Source organism: Scatophagus argus, chromosome 7, assembly GCF_020382885.2.
Source record: "Scatophagus argus isolate fScaArg1 chromosome 7, fScaArg1.pri, whole genome shotgun sequence".
NCBI lineage: Eukaryota > Metazoa > Chordata > Actinopteri > Scatophagidae > Scatophagus > Scatophagus argus.
Window position 1 is genome coordinate 10,180,378 of NC_058499.1, and position 24,479 is coordinate 10,204,856.

The 24,479-nt window shown below is 39.6% G+C and overlaps 5 protein-coding genes across 11 annotated transcripts; 4 read left to right on the forward strand and 1 right to left on the reverse strand.

The window, feature by feature from the left end:
• Positions 1 to 2,163: 2,163 nt before the first annotated feature.
• Positions 2,164 to 3,921, forward strand: tmem258 (transmembrane protein 258). The gene is made up of 4 exons (XM_046395442.1): positions 2,164 to 2,323; positions 2,680 to 2,789; positions 3,540 to 3,668; positions 3,771 to 3,921. Exons 1-3 carry the CDS (start codon positions 2,210 to 2,212, stop codon positions 3,664 to 3,666), a joined length of 351 nt encoding a protein of 116 aa, XP_046251398.1. The 5' UTR covers positions 2,164 to 2,209; the 3' UTR covers positions 3,667 to 3,668; positions 3,771 to 3,921.
• Positions 3,922 to 4,241: 320 nt separating this feature from the next.
• Positions 4,242 to 7,573, reverse strand: tmem138 (transmembrane protein 138). Of its 3 annotated transcripts, none has more exons than XM_046395441.1 (5): positions 7,427 to 7,573; positions 6,341 to 6,830; positions 5,356 to 5,527; positions 5,105 to 5,180; positions 4,242 to 4,999 (listed from the first exon to the last, which is right to left on the reverse strand). In XM_046395441.1, the coding sequence occupies exons 2-5, from the start codon at positions 6,463 to 6,465 to the stop codon at positions 4,887 to 4,889; spliced, it is 486 nt and encodes a 161-aa protein (XP_046251397.1). In that variant the 5' UTR covers positions 6,466 to 6,830; positions 7,427 to 7,573; the 3' UTR covers positions 4,242 to 4,886. The 3 variants fall into 3 exon arrangements, with proteins under 3 accessions (XP_046251397.1, XP_046251396.1, XP_046251395.1); XM_046395440.1 differs by having other exon boundaries at positions 4,242 to 4,996; positions 5,082 to 5,180; XM_046395439.1 differs by having other exon boundaries at positions 5,082 to 5,180.
• Positions 7,574 to 7,801: 228 nt separating this feature from the next.
• cracr2b (calcium release activated channel regulator 2B) lies at positions 7,802 to 16,741 on the forward strand. 3 transcript variants are annotated; one of them, XM_046395429.1, is made up of 18 exons: positions 7,802 to 7,940; positions 10,157 to 10,413; positions 10,487 to 10,598; positions 10,703 to 10,874; positions 11,795 to 11,941; positions 12,059 to 12,149; positions 12,241 to 12,336; positions 12,432 to 12,619; positions 13,496 to 13,567; positions 13,702 to 13,756; positions 14,309 to 14,388; positions 14,495 to 14,615; positions 14,850 to 14,976; positions 15,069 to 15,150; positions 15,240 to 15,354; positions 15,535 to 15,642; positions 15,784 to 15,860; positions 16,461 to 16,741. In XM_046395429.1, exons 1-18 carry the CDS (start codon positions 7,895 to 7,897, stop codon positions 16,543 to 16,545), a joined length of 2,031 nt encoding a protein of 676 aa, XP_046251385.1. In that variant the 5' UTR covers positions 7,802 to 7,894; the 3' UTR covers positions 16,546 to 16,741. The 3 variants fall into 3 exon arrangements, 2 of the variants coding, with proteins under 2 accessions (XP_046251385.1, XP_046251386.1); XM_046395430.1 differs by having other exon boundaries at positions 10,727 to 10,874; positions 16,461 to 16,740; XR_006843942.1 differs by lacking the exon at positions 16,461 to 16,741 and having other exon boundaries at positions 15,240 to 15,437.
• Positions 16,742 to 16,889: 148 nt separating this feature from the next.
• Positions 16,890 to 21,885, forward strand: cd151 (CD151 molecule). 3 transcript variants are annotated; one of them, XM_046395435.1, is made up of 9 exons: positions 16,890 to 17,064; positions 18,060 to 18,144; positions 19,012 to 19,203; positions 19,842 to 19,916; positions 20,312 to 20,332; positions 20,667 to 20,771; positions 20,957 to 21,106; positions 21,192 to 21,278; positions 21,423 to 21,885. In XM_046395435.1, exons 2-9 carry the CDS (start codon positions 18,061 to 18,063, stop codon positions 21,480 to 21,482), a joined length of 774 nt encoding a protein of 257 aa, XP_046251391.1. In that variant the 5' UTR covers positions 16,890 to 17,064; position 18,060; the 3' UTR covers positions 21,483 to 21,885. The 3 variants fall into 3 exon arrangements, with proteins under 3 accessions (XP_046251391.1, XP_046251393.1, XP_046251392.1); XM_046395436.1 differs by lacking the exon at positions 20,312 to 20,332 and having other exon boundaries at positions 16,893 to 17,064; XM_046395437.1 differs by lacking the exons at positions 19,842 to 19,916; positions 20,312 to 20,332 and having other exon boundaries at positions 16,891 to 17,064.
• Positions 21,886 to 21,935: 50 nt separating this feature from the next.
• Positions 21,936 to 24,452, forward strand: gatd1 (glutamine amidotransferase class 1 domain containing 1). Its single transcript, XM_046395438.1, has 7 exons — positions 21,936 to 22,114; positions 22,357 to 22,433; positions 23,565 to 23,670; positions 23,764 to 23,871; positions 23,953 to 24,044; positions 24,134 to 24,227; positions 24,334 to 24,452. The coding sequence occupies exons 1-7, from the start codon at positions 22,066 to 22,068 to the stop codon at positions 24,447 to 24,449; spliced, it is 642 nt and encodes a 213-aa protein (XP_046251394.1). The 5' UTR covers positions 21,936 to 22,065; the 3' UTR covers positions 24,450 to 24,452.
• The last annotated feature ends 27 nt before the right edge of the window (positions 24,453 to 24,479 follow it).

The following is a 24,479-nucleotide window of genomic DNA, read 5'->3' on the forward strand; positions in this document are numbered from 1 at the left end:
CACTGAAGATGTTTTAGATCACTGTAACTGTCAACTATGTTATGTCACTCTTACCTCCTATTTTGTAAGTAACATCCATGGGTTTATAGCTCACTTAATCACTGATGACTACATCTTCCAAACATAATGTAAGCCATAATTACTTTTTAGCATTACTTAAGTTTCATAATGAAGTCCAGGCTAAAAGGTGACACTGCATTCATTTTTGTTGATTTTTTTGTATATACAATGAATCTGCACACTGCAACCAATTTCAACCGAAAAGAGAAAAAAACACCTTTTTATACACTGGAGAGCAAATTGTCGGCTTCTGATAGAGGCCTCAGTGAATGGTTTCAACTTGCCCTGGAAATATACCTCAGTAGTGCAAACTGGCAAATCCTGAGTCTCCACAGCGGAGCATCCTGTTTGAGGCTACTGCCGCAGTCAACTAGACTGTCTGCTGTCTCCTCATGCAAAATCTGATTTAACACTGTACAAAACAGGAAATACTCTACAGTATTCACATCTCAGTTGTGATATTGAATCGAACTTCATATTGTAACAAAAACTGTTTATGCCTATGACAGAATATTACACAGAATTCCTTTTTTCTTTTTAAATGATCACTCCTTAAACGTGCATTTGAAGACCACTGAGTCATGCTCATTTTAGCAAATTCACTGGATTACATGCGATAAGACTGGATAAGCAAACAAATCACTGGAAATGAATATGTTGAAACACTGACAGCTTTTAGCGTCCGATAGCGGAAATGCAAACACAGTATTTCAAGAAACACTGGAATAGCTCACACTGTATTTTGCTAAATGGACAGAATGCTGGTAAGGCAATAAATGGCATATGTCATGTCAGGTGCATGCCCAATCATTTTTCTTAAACGATACATCTCAGCTCAGAGGAAACTTAAAATCAGCTTTGGTAATTACATTTTGCTCGATCTTAAAGCTGAGAAGCAGTTGCAATTTTGTACGCACACTCTAGAGATAAAAATGGATATTATACACTGGACTCTTTCATGTATTTCTCTGGATTTTTAAAATGTTTTTCCTGTGCCTATACAATTAAGAATATGCAGTCATAACACTTTAAATATAACTGAATTGTACTATGTTTTCTTTTCTATTAACTTTTCTTGTTTTAACTTCATTCTCCACTTAATTCTCACATGCTTTTGTTGCTTTTGTTTGCTGTTTGTTTTTGAATTCATATTCCATATGAGCGTGTGTTCAAAAAGAAAAAAAAAGTGTATCTCAAATCAACATTAAATAGGAAAAACAGCCATCGGACAAACATTTTTGGAATTTATCATAATATGAAGATATCGTAAAATGCTTTCAGTCTAATTATGATGACTTCAGTGGGTATAGTGTACTATTTTAGCTTATTTATAATGCACCAGCTAGCATAATGAAACCACTGTAGCACTTTTTGCACTGTATATATGAACTGCTTTTGCTCTCTCAGTGCACCAGACTGTTTTCATATACTCTGGTAGAACTGCATTACGTGTAACTGTATAGCATAATTTTGTTACTACCAATGCTCCTTTTTATCTGATGTGTTTTATCATATTGTTTTTATAGTTGATGTTTTTTGGTTGTTGTATTATCAGTAATATATTAACTTTTAGCTAATGGAGCTCAGACATGACTGATAAGCATGAAAACAAACACACACACATGCACATGCTTTTCTGATTTTAGCACAACTTGTTAAGGCTAAGTGCCATGACACTAAAACCTCAGTACTTAAATACCACTACTTTATCATTTTAGCCCATTTTATCACTACATTTTCAAAGCATTTTGCCGAAAGATTTTCTGTAATACTATGGATGCATGTAGTGAATAAATTTGTGATTGAATTTTCTGTTGTGTTTGATTGTCCAGCTGCTTTAGAAGCTAAAATAAATAATCCACTTTGTCCATTAGATGGCAGCCGAACATTTCATTGTTGTTGAGGGAAAAGATGAAGGCTTGAATGGATCCCTGAAAACCACCTCTCAGGTAGCGGATTTCTCACCAATGCAAATGAGGCAAAACAATATGAACATATGAAACAATATAAAAAACAATGATTTTGACAAGACAAAGGGACAGCTCAAGCATATGTGTTTAAGTTTATGTTTATGAGTAAGCGACAGAGATGACGTTTGTACGCAGCCAGTGAGGTTGAGTATCCTGAGAAGCTAAGCCGAGGGAATAAAATGCTCGACATCCTACGTCAAGTGTACGTCACGAAAAACCCAGGAAGCGATAGTCACTACGTGGCCTTTCCAGTTTGGATCATAGAAGCTGGAGCTCCGAATCTCTACAAAATGGTAAAATGACTCATCTTTGTCTGTTTTACACAACTTAAGCTCTAATATACAATCATATGTGGTTTATCCGAATGTGGAGTTTCATCAGTAAAAATACTCTTTGTGAAACCGCTTGGTGCAGCTATTTGTCAATTAGCAGGCGAACGTTAGCTTCTCACGTCGCTGAATTCACTGAATTAGCCGCTTTATTGGTACAAACTCAGGCAATTGTATTTACTGTTTGGCACCACTAATCAAACGCTATATGTTCAGTACATTGTGGGAGGAAGATAAAGCAGAGGCTGGCGGTCTTGGAAGTGATGTGGAAGCTTGTCTGACCCGGTCATATCCATACTCTGCCTTTGCTATGTCTGCAGGAACTCGAGGCTATGACAAGATACACCAGCCCGGTGAACCCGGCTGTGTTCCCCCACCTCACTGTCGTCCTGCTGGCCATCGGAATGTTCTTCACTGCCTGGTTCTTCGTGTATCCTTTGGCTACTTGTTCTACATAATACTGGGCATGTGGTTAACATGAAAGAAGAGGTTATACCACAGGCCAGTAGGCTGTTGGAGAAGAGCGACCTGCAGCAGAACTGCATACTATTAAATTAAGGATCATATCAGTGCCTTTGCATGTTGTAAATTATGCAATTATTTATGCAATTAAGTTATCTTTACATTATTTTGGCCTCGTTTGTGTGCCAGTTGTGGCACGGCTTTGCCATTCCTGCCAAGTTCTCCTAGAGCACAATATGCACATTACACCATCGATTATAAAGCTCTCAGGCCATGACTTCAGTGCATAACAATAACACTGTCTTCATCCAGGCAATTGTTGGGATTTGGATAATAGCTACATCTTTTAAGAGAGGTATGATTGAGCAAGAAACTCAAGCAGTCAGTTACATACTAATAACAGCTGTAAACATTCAAACATGGCACATGAGAGACTTACTTCCTGATTCAACTTTGACCCTGTGGAAGTGCTCACACTGTTTTTTTTTTTTTTTTGGACATAGGGATTATTACATTTATTTTTGTTGTTTTCACTTTCAGTTGTAGCAGCTAATTTTGGCTAAACTGTTCGCAGAAATATTAACTACTTCCAGGCACTAAACCAATGGATACTTGCATAATAAGCTATAGAGCAGGAGACTTTCGACTCAGCAGAGAGCACAGAACATGGCCGTTGGTTGTACTTTTTTTTATGAGTTAGCCCTTAACATCTCATCAGCTATGAGGTGACATCGACAAAATACACCAGGGACGTGTACAAAGAGCTTCTGATCTCCCTTGTGGCTTCACTTTTCATGGGCTTCGGTGTGCTTTTCCTACTACTCTGGGTTGGCATCTATGTATGAAGGTACATCTAAAATCTTATTTAAGTCTAATAGTTTTTATTTTTAATCACTCTGTTGGTTTTGCAGTGGTTACCTCTGTATCATCTTCTTCTTGTTTTCTGTAGTTTTTGGTGACTGAGTTTAAGAATGACACATTCCAGTGGAACGAAGGACATCACACACAACACAAACTGGATTTAATTGGACTGCACTGACAATATTGTGGGATCATATGGACTCTGGTTTTCTTTTCACAAGTAAAAAGGATTTGTACAACTTTTGGTGTCTTCCTTTGTTGGTCATCATATCTGCAGTGATTTTAGCAATCCATATATCTCATAGATTTCATATAATTCAGTAAAATGCTGGTTAACAATTGTATTGAGACGAGTCCAGAAGTTCAAGGCAACTTGACCTGCTGGGTGCTTGAGATTAGCCGATTATTTTGGCACACACTGAAGACTATTTATGGCACGTTTTACTAGTGGCGCCTAAAACCTCAATCCCTGATTAATCTTTGTGTTAAAAATAGAGCAGTCTGTTTCACCTTGTCTCCAGGATAACACTGACTACTCTAGTGATGGAGTACACTGGGATTAGAGAAGGATTATTTAATAAAAGCAACAGGAACACAATTCAAAGATCCCCACTCAAAAACAACAGGATACACATGAAAATTGGGTTATTAAAATTACATTAACCATGTAAACAGCACATATTGACCTTACATAAGGCAAAATCAAACAACAGGTTTCTTCCTTTGTGGGGGTTTAACAGAACTTGTGCAACAAAGCTATCACTACATGTTGTTCTACAAACAGTATACACATCAAAACATGCGTGCCAACAGAGGCGATGGCATCATCTGTAACCATTTTTCACTAATCTTCTAACTTTCTTTCATTGTGTCTGCAACTCAAATTGATTTACAAAGGCCACATAGATTAACAGACCCAATCCTGATTAATACAATACATGCCACACTTGGCTTACCTGCCACTGTAAACCATTTAACTGGCTGCTCGCTTGGCTACGAAGAGCCAGTAAACAAACTGGTTGAGACTTCGGTTTATCCTCTTTACCCGTTGGTGAGTTCCATCAGTGTTCAACATAAGCCTACTGATTATATGTTTAATAGTGTAATGCTTTCCAAGTGTCTGTTTTAACTGATGCCCAGTGTTGTTATGCCAGAAAGGCCTTTCTTCACGGGTCCTTAAATGTCTCTCAAGCTGGTCGCTCCTTCACTGACGAGCTCTGGCAAAGGCATCACGCAGCCACAGAGAGTCCTCATACAGCCTCGGGTCTCCCATATACTCTGCTGTGCGTTTGTATAAGTAGTAATACAATACTGCTGCTGTTGGCAGACAGAAGTACAGTTAGTTATTTAGTGACAACAGAGGCCATGGAAAATAGATTAGTTGTGATGGAAAATGTACCTCTGAATTAATCCACCAATTACCTGTTCTCTGGAAAGCAAAAAGAGCTTGAAGTCCGTCTGTCCAAACAAAACGGTTGGACTCGAGCCATCTAAGATTCTAGGAAAAAGAAAATATTTGTATGGATCAAAATTGTGCAGTTACTCCATTGAAAAAACCAGAAATGTACAAATGGATGACATTGATTTTATCAGTGTGTCATAAAATGCAGCAGTGTTTATGTGTTTGCACAGAGTTGACATGCAGGTGTCTTTGATGGCGTGATGAAGCATACCAGCACCCAGCAGTGGAAGCAGATGCTGAGGGTCAAGTAAAGAGCCGAGATTATCAGCAGAGCCCTGAATCTCTCCAGCAGCAGAGACACCAGGCCGACCTGGAACACGTAGGTGTTGAACATCATCAGTAGAATGATGATCACGTTGAACAAGATGGCGATGTCCTGAATGCTGTTGACACAGATTTCACTAGTTTATTTGTGATATTGGTGTCTGGTGCAGAAGTTGCCTTATTTTACTTATCAGTGCAGAAGTAAACTGTAAATGAAATGCAGGTGACCATTTGAGAGGGAAGGACACTGTGCAAAGAGTAAGTAAAGTAAAAGTTCTTATAAGAAATTGACTAATGTTAAATATCTGGCAACTCCTCTAAACATTTGCTTGGCTGCTGTTTCATTCAATTAAGGGATTATTTATCAATAACTAAAAAATACTGCCTTAAACATATTAAGTTTCAGTCCATTTTTCCCAAATGACTGAAAGAAAATGAATCACCAGCTATTTTGATTATTGTTTAAATAGATTAAATAGATTTGCTGCTTTTCTTTGTTTTTCTTTTCTTGCTTTAAATACTAAATGATTAATCATTCATGAATCATTTGGATTAAACGATAGTGGAAAAAAATCGTTAGATGCAGCCCTAACTATCTCTTGAATTTTTAAGCAATGGTTTGTCATTGCGTTAATAGAATATTGAGAATATCAACACAAATATTCACATGTATATTGATATTATAAACTAGCCTATATAATAAATAAAAATGTGTTAAGAATTTCTAATGACAATTATATGAATTTAAGAAAGCAATGTCTACGTGTGTTTAAAGATTAAACCAGACAGCTTTTATTATTTTAACTTGATAATGACGTGAACAAATTTAAAGATTTTTAAAAAAGCAATGAGCCAGAATCAATTTGTTTTCAGCTGATTTTCTAATGACTGACTGATAAATCTACTAACGATTTAAACATGTAGTGACTTACATGAAAAGCACTAGTTGGATGACAGGCGCTCCTCTTAGGAGTTCACTGAAGGAGTTGACGAAGAGGTCATAGGCCAACAGAGTCAGCTGGATCAGAAGCACCAGAGAGTAGTTACCGGTCTGCATCTTCTGGGGACGATCCTGCACACCACCGAGCTCCACAGTCTTATTCCCCTCCTTGCTTCTATCCGTTTTTATTCACACTTTTAAAACGAAGGTACTTGCTGGTGACATAAGTCTGCCTGGTCTAGATTCACCGCCTACATAAACAGCTCTGACTTTGTATAACTCGTCCATTCACGTAGATAAAACGAGTGTCTTTTCCACCTTATGTTTTAAATTTTCTTTACTCAGATTTGTTTCTATTTAGTTGTTGTTTTTCTCCTCTGACTGCAGGCAGTCCAGCACATCAGATTAGATGTTTGTGATCTTTTCATTGGGATGCATGTTGACATTTTTGATGGGGATATCCTTGTCGTCTCCTGCATTTCCTATCAGAAAGAACAAAAAGGCATTGAAACAACAGTTACATCGGTATATAATGTTTATAAGAAAAAGCAGTGTAACTTCTTCACCTCCTAAACGCATTCAACGCGCTAACGTTAACTCGTATCGTTACCTTGTAGCAATCTCCAGTGCAGGGTGGATTTAACTTTTCCTCTGTTGTTGACCACGAAATTAGCGGTAAACCTTAACCATGTAGTGTCAGCATGTCCACGGTGTTACACAGGAGAGATTAAGTGTGGAATTACACATTAATTGCACCTACGCGCACGCCACCATTGTTTCGTTGTTAGTCTGGCAGTACACTCGGTTTCTTTTTACGCATCTAATCTCACGTTACCGAAGACGGTAGCCTAACGTTATGTAATGATATCTGGAGATAATCTGGGAGACGGATAATAACTTTACTACTGACTGTTTCACAAGCTTATTTTCACAACAAATTACTCGGCTACTCTGGCTCATCACAGATTTTAACTTAACGAAGAACTCCCTCCAGTTACGTTTGCTACGTTAACGTTAACTTATCGCAACACTGCTTGACGAAAGCTTCATAAATGCCGTTTAACCAACGCTTACTTACCAGAAAAATGTGTGAAGAGTGAAAATCAGGCGGGAAGCCAAGAAGAATCGCTAGATTGCTCACATTCCTAGTTTCATCGACAAACAATGCTATCCACTTGGAGCGTCCACTGCCGCTTTTCAGCTGTAACGTATGTATTTCCGTAAATTCCATGGTAACGCAACGTATTACCGTAACAACATACTGGAAGAACCTCCGAATATCCCTGAAAAATAATTTTTCCACAGGTATAGAGAACGCGGTATATTTTGTTGTTTTATTGGTTGCAATGACTCTATTATTCCCTAAATATTACTGAAAGTAGCTATTATATGGAAGTAAAAACAATTAGTAAACGCTTGAAGCGGAAAGCGGGAGCCTTCAATTCGCGGTCTACTTTAAACATTACGGTAAACTTCGATAGCACGCTGTGCTCACTGCCGCCCAGCGGCTCAAGTTAGTACTAGCATTTGACTGGAGTACTGTTAAATGCGCGAAGGTAGTGGACACCTGCGTCCAGTGGTACGTCGAAGAGGTGAGTTGTTAAAGTTTCTACAGTTTCGCTTAATTAATGTTAAATACAGGAATGTAAGTCCTTTAGGAATATTAATATCGCGTTTTTGTTCACTTTCTATGGTTTATTAACAACCGACCGTTTGCTGTGCTGTGTCACTCTTCTCTTCTTTAATAATAAACGTACAATACTTCATTCTACTGGTTTTGGTTACATCAGAGAGCCCCATTGCTTCAAAACTGACCACATATAAGCTGTTTAATTCATAATAAGTTGCCGAGTTTAGTTTCAGTCAAACTTCTTGGTAACTAAAGTCTCTAACGTTAAACTGCCTTTCACAACCATATCTGAAAAACATAATGTGTTATCACCGGAGCTATCAGTGTTTTCAAACAGTTGTGTTCTAAGTTAACCCACGTTGTCACACTAAATGTGGTCTAGTGTTGACATTTCCTACAGAAAGTGAAGGAGCGTTTGACTGACAGCTTTGTAGCCTACAGTGTGTTGTAAATAATTGAATTGCGTGCAGTCAGTTTTCCCGAATGTGAGAACCACACGTTAAATCACTCTCCGACCTTTCTAAATAGTATGCTAGGTGTGTAAGTTTATTTTGACCTTTGGCGTGGCTGTTGGCTTGTTGGGAGTTTGGTTGGACAGACGAAATCCTTAACGTGTAATGTTTACGCAAGTCTCTTATCTGGGACACCAGCGTATCTCTAATGTTACACAGAAAGTTTTGATCCCTATAGAGCAGCAGGATGATTTACAAGCCATTTTTACTTAATACTTTTAAGTATTCGTTTTATGCCCTCAGAGGCAGATTAGGCAGATTTCAATTTACTGTAAACTTCAAAAAAAAAAATCCTTCTTCTGCACCGATTTTGAAACACTTCTGATTTTATTCAGTACACTATTGGACACCATTTGTGATTTATGCTCATATGACCTTCCTGTGTAGGAGAACTAACTTCTAACAGGAAGATTTTGTGTGATGCTTGTATCTGCCATAATTCAGTTATATGAGTATTCATGGAGATACTTTGGCATACTTTCCCCATAGTTCTTAACCCTAGAACACTAACGTTAAAATTAGTAACACCATCACTAACGGGTATATTTTACCCGATATAATATCTCGGATAAAATACAGTTTATCACACCAGCGTTCATCAGGCCATATAGGACACACAGTGGCCACCTCTTGGTTTTTCTTTCACAGCTGTACTGAGCACACATTTGGTCGAAAGTATCAACACATCCCTTCATTTGGTTGTAAAATTCGATCACTTCAAAATTGTGTGGGTGAAAATCACCCTACGTTAGTGTTCTAGGGTTAAGAGTATAATTTGTATGCAATTATGGCATTTCTGAAAATGCAAACAACTGCAAATGTTTTATTTGCATCTCCTCTTCCCTGGCTATCTGCCCTCCCCTTAGAGTACACAGTAAATCTTCTCACATGACACCATCCTGTTTTTCAGTCTCTACACATCCTGGTGCACAGTCACGGGCACTACTAGCAGTGACACATCACATTTATTGAAATTTTCCTCATCTAAATAAGCAGTAAGAACAACTGGTCCAGCTGCATGAAGCTAAGAATTATTATCATTTTTTTTATCAAGCCTACGAATGTTAATGTTTTATATAGCAATATTTAAATAACATGCCATCATACTGGATACCTCAGACAGTTGTACAGTACTGAGCGCAGTCATGTCTGACACAACAGCTGTAGATAATGTGTGGAGTCACAGCTTAGTTTGTTTTGTGCCTCATATTTGACAAAGGAGAACCTGTAGAGCCAGCTTCTCATAATATCTTGGAGCATTAAGAGACAACATCCAAAGTGTATTTTAATTCAGTCTGTGTCTTCAGGAATGGAAAAATAACTTCTATGTCTTCTAATTATGTGTCACACAAAGGTCAACATTGCTGAAATACTTCTCATTATGGTTATTATATACTAATCTGCATGCTATTTTTTCAGTTTATCAAGTAACTGTTTAGTGATAAATTATAAAAGGCCTCATGCAGCCCTCTGAGATCCATGGTGACATTTTTAAATATCTTGTTAAGTGCTGTAGGGTGTATGTATAAAGACAAAGAAGGTGGGACATTCTTTCAGAAGCTGAACCGGTAAACGTTGAGTTTTTTTTTACTATTTGTGCTTGAAAAATGACAGAAATTCTTAATAAATTACATAGTTGCAGATTATGCTGTCTGTGTCTATGCAGCTATGTCTAAGTGGCTGAATGATGGTGAAGTACTGGTGGGTCAAGGCAGTGGTGAGGCAGTACCAGTGAGCCCCAGACTGCGGGGCCTACCACCTGGAAGCCCCATGCCAGGCCGGGTACGTAGTCCACTGGCTTCACCAAGTGCCAGAGAGACAGTGCCAGGAAGCCCACAGGTAGAAACCATGGGAAAGGCCAAGGAGCTCTTTGTGCTGTGTGACAAAGAGGGCAAAGGCTTCATCACAAAGCGGGATATGCAGGTGAGCAGCTGATGTGGTAGAATAACAAAATTGTATTGATTGAGTCTTGAACATTCAACCTTCTTGTTGTCAGAGGCTGCAAGGGGAGTTGCCGCTGTCCCCAGAACAGCTGGAGGAGGTCTTTGAGAGTCTGGACAGACAGAGCAATGGATTCCTCACTCCCGCTGAGTTCAACATGGGACTTGGTAAGTGTAGTGTTTTGAACGATTTGAGACCTCTGTTGACATCTATGTGGAAATCTACTGTTCATTCATAAATGTTCTTCATCCACTTTAAACCAAATCCTCAGCTCTTCTTCCTGTCTGTGCTGCAGGTGAGTTGATGGGACCGGAGGACACGACTGAACTGAGTCAAGACGAAGCAGAAGAAGATATGGACGGGCTGGACATGTCCCAGGACCCCACTGCAGTTAGATTTGTAAACATCCTGATGGAGCTGGGTGCTGACAAACTGTTCAAAGAGTAAGATCGCTGTACACCAAGATTTCCTGAGGCTTTTACAGTAGCATATTTAGCAGCATCACACTCAGGTCCCATTTTGTTAGATACATTGAGCTCAAATTAATACACTCCATACTGAGGTGTGTCTTTTTTTTTTTTGGTCTACATTCGTTGATATAAATAGTTTGCAGTATTAGACTGCTTTTAATTAGTTATGTACACCTAATAAACTTGTACCTTGATGCACATCTTCAAATATTAGCACACAGTTGGCAATATCCTTCTGAAACCCTGAGAGACTGGTTTAAATAGTTCTTATAATTGAACTGCTGAGATTTTATCCATTTAGTAAACACATTAACCCTCTGGAATCATGTCCTTTAAATCACCTTTAAATTTCAGCATAAAAATAGTTTGCCTTGCCTTGCCAAATTGTAAATGTCAAAAAATTATGTACAAATTTAGCAAGTTATTTACAACTATTTACCTTAAAATGCCGTAAATGCCTCAGGCATTTTTTATACAGCCATTTACAACTATTTACAACACAATCAGGTGTCACAATAAAATGCACCATTTATTTATATTATTTCTAAAACTTGCACCAAACACACAGCAAACGTGATGACAATGTTCAGGAAAAAGCATCACGTTGAGCACGCTGTGCTTTGGGCTCAGCATGATTGCCTGCCATTAGGAATCCAGAATGAATGCATGCATTAGAAATTAGTTTCTTGAGCAAACACTGTATGTCTTAAAGGGATCTTTTTGCAGGTCACAATAAGTACGCTTGATGCCCTGGATGTCCATATGTGTAGTTTGTCATTTAAATTCAGTTTTTTCTTTTATAATTTAAGTCAGTGCTATTGTGCTCTTCAGTTTACATGCCCACAGCCACTTTAACAGTTGTGTGCCATGTTGTGCTGTATGTTGTGTACCAGTCAGCAGGAGTTATGCAGTCTGTGGTGTGACCTCCAGAGAGACAGACCCGAGCTACTCAGTGTCCTGGAAGGCATCCTGATCCACACGGCGTCCCATTTACAGGACTCCATCAGAGAGAGGGATAGTCTGGAACAGGCTTTACGCAGGTCCCAATTCCCCCCTCCCCCACTGTCCTCTGCATGTGGAACACAATGCACGTTAATTATGCCATATTCAACTCTGACTTTTCTAAAATCATCCAGCCCCTATGTTTTCTGTTTTAGACGGGAGAGTGAACATGATCAGGTCATTCGGTCCATATATGAAGAAATGGAGAGCCAAATCCAGGAGGAGAGAGAGAAACGCCTGACTCAGGTACAGATGTGTGGTGTTCAGTGCAGATGTTGTGCCTTTTAACAAACGTGACTATCGTGGTGACATTTAATGAATTTAATGTGAAATCAAGGAGAGTGTTAGACAGAGGCAGAGAAGGAAGCAACTCGAGGAGGAGCTGAAGATTCGGGAGCAAGAGTTGGAGAATACACAGCTCAGACAGAAAGAGGTAGGCATCCAAACAGCACGAGTGTTGTTTTTAAGCAGTGTGAAGAGTCATAATTTAATGTGTAATCAACAGGACCTGTCTTTGTCTTGTCTAAGCTGGAGACCAGAATCCGGCAGCTAAGTTGCGAACAGGCAAACATCAAGGAGCAGAACCAGCAGCTGCGTAGCCTCAACATCCAGTTACAGGAGCAGGTGGAGAGCAGCCGACAGCAGCTGCAGGCTGCTCTCAGTCAGCTCAGCCTGCTGCAGCTCAGTGCTGCCCAGGAACAAGTGGCCAGACAGAAGTGAGTGACTCGCAGCACACGCAGTGAAGGTCCCAAAAGTTACAGCAGAAATTGCAACATGAAAGCACAGTTTTCCACTGAAGTAGGTCTAAAATGTGTTCCTCTAGTATTTTGCTTACAAAGTGCACATTTTCATATGAAAAGCAAAACAATAAACAAATTGAAGACATACGATTTAATTTTTTGATCAAGACCCAAAAAACCTGAAGTTGCCATTGTCAGTATGAGATTACATTAAAAACATGCATAACCTTTCCATGTCAGACAGAAATGACATTGCTGTTAAAATTCATTCAGTGTAAAAATGACTCTTTGGTAGATCTGCAGATCTTAAATTCTTTCCAAGAATGCCAGGAGTTCATTTCAGGATAAGGCCGGTGAAACTCTGTATTTTTGCCCATGAAAAGGCCAAACCACTGTGTTAGTCTCTACCCTGTCTGTGGCAAATACTTACTTAAAAGTTACTCACAAGTATGTAGCTTTATTTTTAAAAAGAGATTTTTGAGTATCAACCCAACACAGTGGTTTAAATAGTGTTTTTGTTGTCGACTGTTTTCTGTCCTGGATTAAGACACAGTTGCTGCATTAATGGGTATTTATAGCAGGTTGACTGCGTTTGTGGGATCATCTCGAAATAAACTACAGTGCTTTTGCTCATCACGATGAAGGAACATGCCACTCAGAGCACCGCTGTGACTCACTCACGTGTTTTTAATCCCTGGCACACAGTTATGTTAGGCTTTGGCTACAAAAGCTGTACATAGAAGAATCAGTTAAATGGTGTTTTTTGGGGAGAGTTGTTGACAAAAACAGAAGAAAAATATAGAATTGCCAGACTCAGACAGCTGTAACAATCTTTTGTTTGCTTCACTGCAGAAATGTGATGAAGGTATCGAGGAACATGCAGAAAGAGAAGGACAGTCTCTTGAGACAGCTGGATCTATTGAGGTAACGGCTGCTGCCTGCTGTTTCAATCAAATTATTTTGTAGTGAAGATAAAGGAAACTGAAGCGCTAATCGCTCTAAACACAGCCTGGACATTTTGATGCTGGTTGTTGATGATTTTCTCTCTTTGTTCTCAGGGATATGAACAAAAGGCTGCGAGATGAGAAAGATGCACGGCATTCACAGAAGAGGGTTAGTCCAAGACACACTATATGTCCACATCAGCCATTAAGTTATTACTTCAGAGAAGACCTTTGCACCCCGTGGACACAGAAGGCTTATCCGACCTAAGCCAACTCTGTGAATGACGTCATGCTTTATTCCATCCTCTGGACAATGATTATTTATATGGGCAGCTGTTTTTTTCGGTTATTGATTGAACTTTTGTTATTGTCATTGACACACTTTGGGACTTTTTTGCAATGTCAGCAATGTTTTTTCCCCTCTTGCAGTCATTGAAGTGAAGGATTTTGTTGAAAAGACATTTATGCTGTGCTGTATCAACTTGAGAGTCAAAGAGTGTTTTATATGTTTGTTAATGATACTGTACATAGTACTATTTATGCATGTAAAGTGGGTCAGTATTCACAAACCTAATAAAACCCTCAATCACAGTTCTTACATCTTTTATCTTTATCCCATCCACATTCTTGGGAAAACACTGTTAAAAAATGTTAAAAGAAAATACAAAATATTAATGCAACTCATTTCCTCTGCCCTATTTTCCACAAAAAAACCTTTTAGCGTCCAAATGTCACAAAGACCTTGCAGAAGAAAGGGTCAATCATAGGTAACTACTTACCACAAGACAAGCCACTGAAAAGGTTAGTATGACTAACTGCATCTGGTATTATATTTATCATCTTTGCAGTTATGTGAGGAAGATTGCCCGAGGACGCGACTGATTTTGTGTATTTATTGGTTCTGAAGACAGCTGAGCTCATCCGATGAGTTGGAGCAGAAAAAAGGCAAAGAGGTGACCAATTCATCAAAGGGACACCAACCGTCATGTAGAGTCAGGTGTGAAAATGTTGAACAGATGCAAACTCAGGTAGGGAATATATTAAATCTACAAATACATTAAATCCCACATCCATAAATGTCATAACTCAACTGTAGCAGCCACAGACGTAATTATGAAGATAATACACTGAACCTTTGAAGTCTGCACAGCAATGACGGAACAGGGATTTGTCTCAATAATGTACATCCTCTTAAAGTGAAAAAAAAAAGACCAGACACTGAAATTAAAATGTTAAGTTTACTGCATTTACATGAATTTTAGAGCAAAGTTGTCAGCCCTCAGCGAGTGTTCAAGGTGGTGTTCCTGGGTAACTCAGGAGTGGGTAAAACCTCCTTCATCCAGCACTACTGCACAGGACACTTTCGCAGTAATGTGAGCACCACTGTCGGTAAGATTTTGTTTAATTGTCACTCTGTTATCACAATTATTAACATGCTCCTCGGTGTGTATATAATAGTGAAGAAACCCCGTTGCTTCTAGGTGTAGATTTCCAGATGAAGACTGTGACTCTGGGCTCCACCACCATCACCCTGCAGCTCTGGGACACCGCAGGACAGGAGAGGTCAGACGTGACGCAGCTTATTGCCGTGTTTACCTGCCGAGTGCTTTTCTATACATAACGCAATTCGTGTCATTTTTATTTTCGTTCAGGTTTCGCAGCATCACTGAGCAGTACTATCGTAAAGCTGACGGTATCCTCGCCATGTATGACCTAACACACTACCCCTCCTTCACCGCTGTGAGAGGGTGGTTGGACGCTGTGAAGGTGAGCAGGTGGAGATGGTCTGGGTGGTTGGATGGAAAAAAACCCATGCAAAACAGTTTGTCCCTATTTGAATACACATGCAGGTAAATGACAATGCGGTGCATAGACTCTGACGGCATCTTAGTGCTTCAACACTAGTAATAAGATCTGGTATTCTGACCTGCTGTATGTGTGACCCAGGAGAAGATGTGTGAAGGAGCAGTACTGATGCTACTGGCAAACAAGCTGGACCAGGTAGACAGTGACAGCAGACAGGTGACTGCGGGGGAGGGGCAGAGACTAGCAGAGGTGAGGCACATTTAAATATTCAAACTAGTTTCTGCAGTGATTTACTCACAATGCCACTGCACATTATCTTTGAAATAAATTACCTAAATGGTTGTTTTGGGTTTTTTTTGCTTTGTTTTTTTAACTTCCTGGTTCATACAGCAACACCGAGCCTTGTTTTACCAGTGCAGTGCCAAAACTGGATGTAACGTGGAGGAGCTGATGACTGATCTGGCCAGGTAAGGCTTCTTTTTCTTTGCTGTATGTCGTTCACTGCAGCCAAATTAACACTCCAGGTACCAGTCTATTAGTTGTGTATTTTAACACAGCAGCCAATTTAAAAAGATCCTAAACACTGTAGCGACTAAAGAGGTATTGATTCTACTTGATTCTTCTATAGTCATTCCTGGCTCAATATAACGTGCTGATGTGTCATGTTATATTGAGAGGTGTTTGTAACAAGGGTGTCATCAATTTTTCTATAAATTAGTCTATAAAATGCCAGAAATCATGAAAAATTTGAGTCTTGAGATGGAAGATTGTTTCATTTGTTGGACAATCAGTCCAAAACTGAAAGACATTGAGTGTACAGACATATGAAATGAAAAAAGAAAAAAAGTAGCAAATCAGCGTATCTGACAAACTGGAAAATATTTGCATTTTTGTTTGACTAGTCATCAATGAATTTATCAACTTATTCTTTCAGCACTGTTTCTCACATCGAGTCTGAATCGATGTACTTGATAAACTGGCAGCGAGATCAGCTTTTTGAGCTAATTTTTATTATCACATGTTGTGCTTTCTGCTACGCAATGATTTCATAATTTTCTTCATTTTAGGATGTTAGTGTCCCAGCATGATCGACAATGTGAAGATGCACTTTTACTGACGGAGGACACTGGTAAAAAAGGCTGCTGTACATAAACAGCGGAAAGGTGTGAGCACTATGGTTGACTGGTGTCTCATTTGTCTTTGCTGGGACAGTCGGATTATGAGGAATGTTGACACAAACAAGGACATGCTTCTGTGTACAAGTTTACTGAACAGTATCCATAATCTTTGCCTATGATGGTATTTGTCTTTAATTTCCATACAATAAAATATATTTTCAAAGACTGCTTTGATGTCATAGGTTTTTTTTCTCAAACCTTTTGAATAATATCTTTTAAGTTACACAATTTGTCTTAGAGCCAGCAGAGCTCATAAGCGTGGGAAACCAGCTGGGGGCAGCCATGTACTCTGCATAGCTCATGGAGCCGCCTGTTGTGCCAAAAGAGGACGCTCACAGACGCTCTGACGCTTTGGTAGGCTTGGGTCTGTGTGTCTGTGAACTTACACCGTTGAAGTTAACCTTCAAATACAGCAGCACGTTGACACTGGTGGGACCTGGGAAGACGTTACCCCGATAATCTACATCCTTGAGGGTCCACCATCTAAAATCAGGTAGGAGTATTTTAGTCTCAGCGCAAAGGGAGAGCAATTTTTCCATGACACAATGAGTTAAAAATAACTCTTGATTCTGACCATGAGGAGATTTTGTTTTGCTGGAGAGTCACTTGTGCACATTAAGTATTTTGTCTTATGGCTGTAAATGAGCACTACACATACATCATGTGTTAAAAATGTTTTTAATTTTTCATAGTCATTGCCCCTTTATTTTTTCTTGATTTGTTCATTTCTTTATAAAGAGAGATTTTCAGTGATACCTAGAATTTAAAACCACCATCTGTCATGATGCTCAGAGTCAAAGCTTTTCTTAAAAAATAGGCAAAAGAAAGTTCAGTTCAGGCTAAGATAAGACAGACTTTGACTAATTCATGAAGCAAAGCTTTAAAAGTCAACAGTATGTCACTGGAGTGTGAGAAGATCAGGTTAGGTTACTAGGATGGGGGACATATATATCTGTCTGCTGGATGACATGTGACACAAGTTAAGTATGTTTTCCCCACAACATATTTGATTTCATCTTTGAGCCCTTTCCATTCCTCTGTTAAACTAACCTTTTTTTGCAGGTTTAAAATGCACCACGTTTCATTTTTGGTCTACTGTTAAACTTTACTCAAAGGTGATACATAAAAAACTGTTGTCAGGGAAGATTGTGTATACTGCGACTGTGTAAGAACTCCACCTAGTTAATCACTGTTTCACACCAAAAGTGGAAGCAAAACAGACCGAAAGAGGAAATTCCCACATGTATACTGCAACTGATCCCGTCTCAATTAGATACAGCAGTAATAAGCTTTAGCTTTCCGTAAAGTGAGTGTAAAGATGTGTGACAAAAACCTGCTTTGTTGGAGTATATGACCTTCACTCTGAGCATCTTGTGTTCATTATCGAGACTCCACTGTGCTGTTTAATCTCTTCCAGAATGACTTAATTAAGCTTTTGGTTTTGTACATGAACCTGCAGTCCACTGACATGTACGTTTTTCATTTCAGAATGGAAGCTCGGGGTGAAAAAACACACGGCTGTGGGACAATTTGTCTGAAATATCTGCTTCTTCTCTTTAACATTCTTTTTTGGGTAAGTTAAGATTAAAGATTTCCACTGTCTCCACTCTTCTAGGAAGGCTTTCCACAAGATTTTGGAGTGTTTCTGTGTTCCCATTTATGAAGTAGAGCAATAGTGAGGTCAGGGACTGATGTCGGACCAAAAGGCCTGGCTCGCAATTTCTGTTCCAGTTCATCCCAGAGGTGTTTGATGAGGTCACGGCTGTGTGGGCCAGTCAAGTACTTCCACAACAAATTCATCCAACCATGTCTTTATGGACTTTGAATTGTGCGCTGGGACACAGTCATGCTGTAATAGGCCTTCCCCAAACTGTTACCACAAAGTTGGAAGCATAGCAAAATGTCCAAAATGTCTTATGCTGCAGCTTTAAGATTTCCCTTCACTGAAAGTAAGGGGCTGAGGCCAACCCCCGCAAAACAACCCCATTAAGAGGTGTGTCTGGATACTTTTGTCTATATAGTGTATATTATCATTTAGTGTCTACATTGTGTTAATAATTATGAAGAAAAAACAAGTACTCCATACAGCTTGTACCTTTTGAGACAATCCTTAACAACTTAAATTTCTTTCAGTGTTTTACTTCCTTGATTTTAATTTTCTTATTTTTAGGGTTTTAAAGGTAGATTGAATAAGCCCTTACATAACCTGCTCTGAGCTTTTCCAAACAGCGTCAGATGTGAACAAGACGTGATTTAGGTCTATCAGATACTGAAGACAAACTTGGCTGAATGTCTCTCGAGGCTGACAGAGAAAGAATAAGGCGTTGTCTTCTTTGTGCCACTCACACATTTTAGGAGTTATGACAGCTAAAATTTATGTGGTAGATTCTCGATATGAGCATCTGGTTTGAGTTGCGCTGATAACGGTACGTTCTTTCAGCTGGCAGGAGGCGCTGTACTGGCGGTGGGAGTGTGGACTCTGGTGGATAAGAGCGACTACATCAGTTTACTGAACTCCAGCCTCTATTCGGCCTCAGCTTATATCCTGATAGCTGCTGGGCTCATTGTGATAGTGACCGGGATAATTGGATGCTGTGCCACTCTGAAGGAGATGAAGAGTCTTTTGATTGTGGTAAAATCAGACACACAAAACACTGCCTTGTAAAAGAGTTCTGTTTTACATTCACTGCTTTTATGTCACTCCATTAGAACATGGATCATACGTAATTCAGAGTCAGAAACCAAGGGAAGGCACTTTTAAGTTCCTGTTTAAACACACAACCACAACTTGGCCTGAGCCTACATGTACTGAAAGTTAATCCTTGGTGACCTTCTGTCTTGTCTGCCTGCATTCAGTGCAGCTCATTATGTCAGACAGGCATGGCTGTCAGATATAACAGACAAAGTCACGCAGAGTGTGTCTTTAAGAGTTTAGATTTAGCGTGCGGCTCATGCCAGAGGAATGGAGGGCATCACAAGCGGCCGTTTGGACTGAAGACGTAGTGAGAGGATGTAATACAGAAGCAAAACTGCATAAGCTCTGTGTGACGTTATGTCTGTTTCCATAGTCACCACAGTCTTTGTAATGAATAACTTCCTTCACCACAGTTTAATCAGTTATCGTCTGGGGTTTTAGTCATGCACAGATACGTATGAACGTCATAATTAAAACCACATTTAATGTTAAATTTAAATGCTGATATTTAAATTTTTAATCCTCAGGTTTTTTTGCAGTTATGCTCTTGTTTACTTCATGTCCCTCTTCTACAGTATTTGTGCTTGTTGCTCTGTATTTTCCTGCTGGAAATTATTGCCGGCGTGCTGGCCTACATAACCTACCAAGAGGTGAATTGCTTTACATTCTATTTGTCTGTGTCTTAATACCTGACAGAAACACAGTGAGAAGATATTGGTAATTATTAATGTAGATGTCAGAAGTCATTGCGCAGCATCACATGGCTGTGCTTCATGAGTTTATTTACTACCATGCAGTTTAAATGACCCTCTGCTTGTATTTTATGTGGGTTTTTGTACAATCCTTAAATGTAATTTCCAACTCTAATCATTTTCCTCCATCATTTCTGTATAAATTTTCTAACCACCCGTGAAATACTGCAGTTGCTGCACTCTCGGTTGTGAAATCTTTTCTGCATGCCTCTCTGTGCATGTTCTTCATTTTCCTTGTTTTTCCCACCCTTCTCACACCTCTCTTTCTTCCTTCCTCCCATCTCTTGCTCCAGTGTTTCCCTTTCTGCTACCAGGTAATCTGCTGCCACCTGTTTACATTTTATATTAACCTGTTCCTGTAAAGCTGTTGATATAAAATTGTTTGTTTTCGCTCTTTAAATTTCATCAGTCAAGCCATAAGACTTCGCTATTTGCACATTCATTTAGAGAATGCTCATTGGGAGCAGGGAGTGTGGTCAGAGGATCTGTGCACATATGTTTTCAGCTATGAGTGGGCATTGCACAGGTACAGTGGAATGTTACAGGGGAGGAAACTTGACCAGGGTCTATTTTTATTGATGGGAGGAGATTTGCAGGTGACACATTTTTCTCCAAAGCGATCACTGAAATGCCTCTCCTGTCTCACAGCTGGGCGAAGAGCTCAGACAGAACCTGAAGGTGACCATGCAGCAGAAATACCAGCAGCCAGGGGAGGAGAGCATCACGCAGGCTGTGGATAAACTCCAGCAAGAGGTGAGGGAGAGAAACTGTATGGATTTACAGGCAGGCAACTACACGTAATACCGCTATTTCAATGTCAGCTGTCAGCTTGATCAGATTATATTAAACTTGAAATGACAGTTGGCCCCTTTAGCCTGCACTTTCGTCACAAAAGTCTCGTCTTTTTTTTTCTTTTGCTCCTCAACGCTCCCTCTCAGTTTAAGTGCTGTGGCAGTCACAACTTCTCAGACTGGACCGACAGCGAGTGGATCCGGGTGAATGAGCGGCTTGTTCCTGATAGCTGCTGTAAAACTCCCAGTGACCTCTGTGGCCGCAGGGATCACCCCTCCAACATCTATAAGGTGGAGGTAAGCAGAGATGGCCATTTGGCTGTGGATATGAAATGATACAAATGATAAGATTTTAATTTCTCTTCCTTTCTGCTGCTCCCAGGGAGGCTGTATCATGAAATTAGAGGACTTCATCTTGAGTCAGCTGTATATTCTCGGTGCAGTGGGCATTGGGATTGCATTTCTGCAGGTAAAGCGCTCTGTAACACACAGTTTAATATGAACAATAATGAATGCTCCAATCTGAACTGAGAATAATGGTTGTTTCTGTGTGCAGTGTACAACTAACAAGTTCCTCCTGTCTTTTTTTTTTTTTTTTTTTTTTTACTTTCAGCTTGTGGGGATGATGTTTACTTGCTGCCTTTATCGAAATTTGGAAGAAGATACATACTGATTTTTGACCCTCTTTAATATCACAGAATCAAACAGTCAAATCATGAACTGTAAACTGTTGTGGATGGTGTGAAGCTGCCAACTCAGACGATGACATGATGAGAAAATACAGACACTACAGATACCTTGTTGCTGCTGGGCAGCACTGTAATTATTGTGCCAAATGCCACTGCATGCTTTTAAGTGTGTTTTGTTTTATGTTACGACAATGACTTGTTGAATGAAAAATACCTTTGAGAAATGTGAGCATGCTGTGGCTGTATAATTGCAATCAGCGTTGGTCTGTTTTTTAATGTATGTATGGTATATTGTTATGGAGTTATAAATTAGAAAATGGATTTAAGAAACATTTTTGTTTGTTGAGCTGCAAATAAAAACGCTTGTCATTTATTATTCCCAACCAATTTCACACGTTTGTCCTGCCTCTGACGACTGGCTTTTATTCTGAAATCTGTCAGCGGATGTTGTTGTCAGCTGACTGCACTTCCTCCTCGCGTATTTGTCTTTCATGGTTTCATCCACGCCTATGTTCATTTCATACAAGCTGAAATATTTCTTGGAGAGGGAACACAGGCATAAGTGAGATGTCTGCGAAACCAACTTGTCTGATAGTGGCGAGTGCTTCCCAGCAAGGTGAGTCCGTTAGCTTTTACCGCTTCATGTATCGTCATTTAACGAGGCAGGTGAATTACAGTGTCGCGATAAACTGTACAATGGCTTTACTCAGACAGCTGTGTATTAATTGCATCTTAATTCTTTAATTAACCAGTTAGCTGTGGTCAGGCATCACTCGCTCGCTAGCTAGCTAGCTCAACATCCAAGCCGCGTTCCCCGTTTACTGTCTGATGTGTTCACGTTGTGTTTTGTTCCCTCAGGGGTTTCAGCAAAGTCTTTCCATCAGTCCTTCAGCCTTTGCAGCTCAGTGTTTAATCTGCAGACAGCCACACCGGGGGTAAGAGTGTGTTTATAATTGATGCTGTTATGTTCCTACACTGTTTCAGCCCTCTGTGACCTCTGTTATCTGCACGATATTGCATGTCGAGTGTCAGAAAAACATAAAAATTTCACCTTTTGAGCTTCAGAGTTCATTCTTCACCTTAAAACAGCAAAATAATTTCACCATGAGGTCCATTAGTCGGTAGCAATGGAGGAATGTAACCACACAATGAATGTTACACAGTGAAAACACATTTTATGCTACTTAAACTAATTTAGTACTAATTCATAGTAAACTTTTTATACATCTAAATTTACCAGTTATAAGGACTTCATATATTTCGCATACAAAATATGATGCTTTGATGAAGCTGTCCAATACTGTTAACAAGTAGAGCTGAAATAACAGCACAATTAGTAAGTTGATTGGCAACAAATATCTCTATAAAAAAACGCCAAACATTTCATGGTTCCACCTTCTTGTGTATGAGGATTAGTTTCTTTTTCATTTTAGCAACAGTAAAGTCCTGATTTTACATCAATGTATGAATAGTAATACTGATCTAATGATAATAACAATCGGGGACATTTTTCTCCATTCATTACTGGTTGGCACCAGAAGTTTGCCTAGTTGAGATGAAAGTGTTTGTGCTCATATGTTGATTTTTCTGAGCTCTTTAATTAGAAATGTAATTTTAATCTCAATCTTCAAAAGTGATGGCGATGACAACAGGATAATTTTATTACAAGTTTAAAAATGTTTTTTCCTTCTTGACTGAATGAGGTCAGGGAAGACATCTTTTCATGTGCCCACCTTTACAGCCACTTACATCACTGATAAACGCTTGTCTTCAACTAGTGGATCACAGAGACATGATGCACCCTGACAGTGACATGAGACAATGTTTCAAACCTAAAGTTGAAGTCAATATTTCCATGAACTGTGTGAAAGAGGGTAGAGGAGCAAAGGTTTGTAGTGATCTTGATGGAACTAACACCTTTCAAGATGGAAACTGCTGCTGGCATACAAATAAAACGAACATTTAGGGGAATTTTTTTCCCCTGAGAATGACATCATGTGACCTCAGCACAGAGTAACAGAAAAGTGCTGAGGTGAGATGGGTCTAAATGTTTTTCTGAATTGCAGGGGAAGCCAATAGACTTTACTGGAGTTGATGAAAGCAATGCTAGATGGGTGCAGGACTTTAACGTGAAACCCTACGCAACACCAGCCAAACTTGAATCCATAGACGGTGAGAACATTCATTTTGTTCATTTTCTTATGTGTGCTGTTGCTGTTGTTTAGCCTCAGCACAGTTCAGTGTCATAGCGACCCTGCTTTCCAGGTGCCCGATACCAGGCGCTGCTCATACCGGACTGCCCCGGAGCACTGAATGACCTGGCACACAGCGGCTCTTTGCATCGCATTCTCAAGCACTTCATCTCCCACCAAAGTAAGTGTGAGGCTAATTTTGAAAGCAGTCATTATGTAACACACACATGTCTAGCGTAGAGACTTGTTTCTGTGTGTGCAGAGCCTGTTTGTGCAGTAGGACAAGGAGTGTCGGCACTGTGTTGCGCCACCGAGGGGCAGAAGTGGATCTTTAGTGGCTACAGCTTAACAGGGGTTAGTCTCCCTCAAGCAAACATGAAGAAAACATACCCAAATCATTTGTGTTCAATGTCTTCAATAACATCAACTGTTTCTGCTGAAAGCCATCAGTGTTTGACCTGGTGTGGAAGCCTGACTTTGCCAACCTGCCTCTGATTGTGGAGGACTTTGTGAAAGACAGCGGGGGATCATACACAGGTGAGCCGACCAGCACAGCAGGGATACTAATTTGGTAAATACTTAATTGTCATTTTCAAAACCTAAAACTAAAAACCCATTCATTGCTTTTCTCCTTGTTTTCCAGCAAGTGAAGAACATGCTGTGCACATAGTCGTAGACAGACACCTAATAACTGGTCAGAACATGCAGTCAACCTCACTCGCTGTAAATAATCTAATCCTGCTCTGTAGCGCTAAGTAAAAAGGAATAGAAAATTTTAACATCAAGAAC

What these genes read in the sequence shown, in the direction of transcription:
- tmem258 (XM_046395442.1), top strand. Translation starts at nt 2,210, where the DNA reads ATGCTCGACATCCTACGTCAAGTGTACGTCACGAAAAACCCAGGAAGC. An exon ending in CTCCGAATCTCTACAAAATG is followed by an intron (nt 2,324 to 2,679) that starts GTAAAATGACTC and finishes CTATGTCTGCAG; the next exon opens with GAACTCGAGGCTATGACAAG. An exon ending in TTCACTGCCTGGTTCTTCGT is followed by an intron (nt 2,790 to 3,539) that starts GTATCCTTTGGC and finishes ACATCTCATCAG; the next exon opens with CTATGAGGTGACATCGACAA.
- tmem138 (XM_046395439.1), bottom strand. Translation starts at nt 6,465, where the DNA reads ATGCAGACCGGTAACTACTCTCTGGTGCTTCTGATCCAGCTGACTCTG. An exon ending in GCTTCCACTGCTGGGTGCTG is followed by an intron (nt 5,181 to 5,355) that starts GTATGCTTCATC and finishes TCTTTTTCCTAG; the next exon opens with AATCTTAGATGGCTCGAGTC. An exon ending in ATTGGTGGATTAATTCAGAG is followed by an intron (nt 5,000 to 5,081) that starts GTACATTTTCCA and finishes GTCTGCCAACAG; the next exon opens with CAGCAGTATTGTATTACTAC.
- cracr2b (XM_046395429.1), top strand. Translation starts at nt 7,895, where the DNA reads ATGCGCGAAGGTAGTGGACACCTGCGTCCAGTGGTACGTCGAAGAG. An exon ending in CACGGCATTCACAGAAGAGG is followed by an intron (nt 13,757 to 14,308) that starts GTTAGTCCAAGA and finishes AAAACCTTTTAG; the next exon opens with CGTCCAAATGTCACAAAGAC. An exon ending in AGGGGCAGAGACTAGCAGAG is followed by an intron (nt 15,643 to 15,783) that starts GTGAGGCACATT and finishes TGGTTCATACAG; the next exon opens with CAACACCGAGCCTTGTTTTA.
- cd151 (XM_046395435.1), top strand. Translation starts at nt 18,061, where the DNA reads ATGGAAGCTCGGGGTGAAAAAACACACGGCTGTGGGACAATTTGTCTG. An exon ending in TCTTTAACATTCTTTTTTGG is followed by an intron (nt 18,145 to 19,011) that starts GTAAGTTAAGAT and finishes ACGTTCTTTCAG; the next exon opens with CTGGCAGGAGGCGCTGTACT. An exon ending in TGAAGAGTCTTTTGATTGTG is followed by an intron (nt 19,204 to 19,841) that starts GTAAAATCAGAC and finishes CCTCTTCTACAG; the next exon opens with TATTTGTGCTTGTTGCTCTG.
- gatd1 (XM_046395438.1), top strand. Translation starts at nt 22,066, where the DNA reads ATGTCTGCGAAACCAACTTGTCTGATAGTGGCGAGTGCTTCCCAGCAA. An exon ending in GCACTTCATCTCCCACCAAA is followed by an intron (nt 23,872 to 23,952) that starts GTAAGTGTGAGG and finishes CTGTGTGTGCAG; the next exon opens with AGCCTGTTTGTGCAGTAGGA. An exon ending in GTGGCTACAGCTTAACAGGG is followed by an intron (nt 24,045 to 24,133) that starts GTTAGTCTCCCT and finishes TTCTGCTGAAAG; the next exon opens with CCATCAGTGTTTGACCTGGT.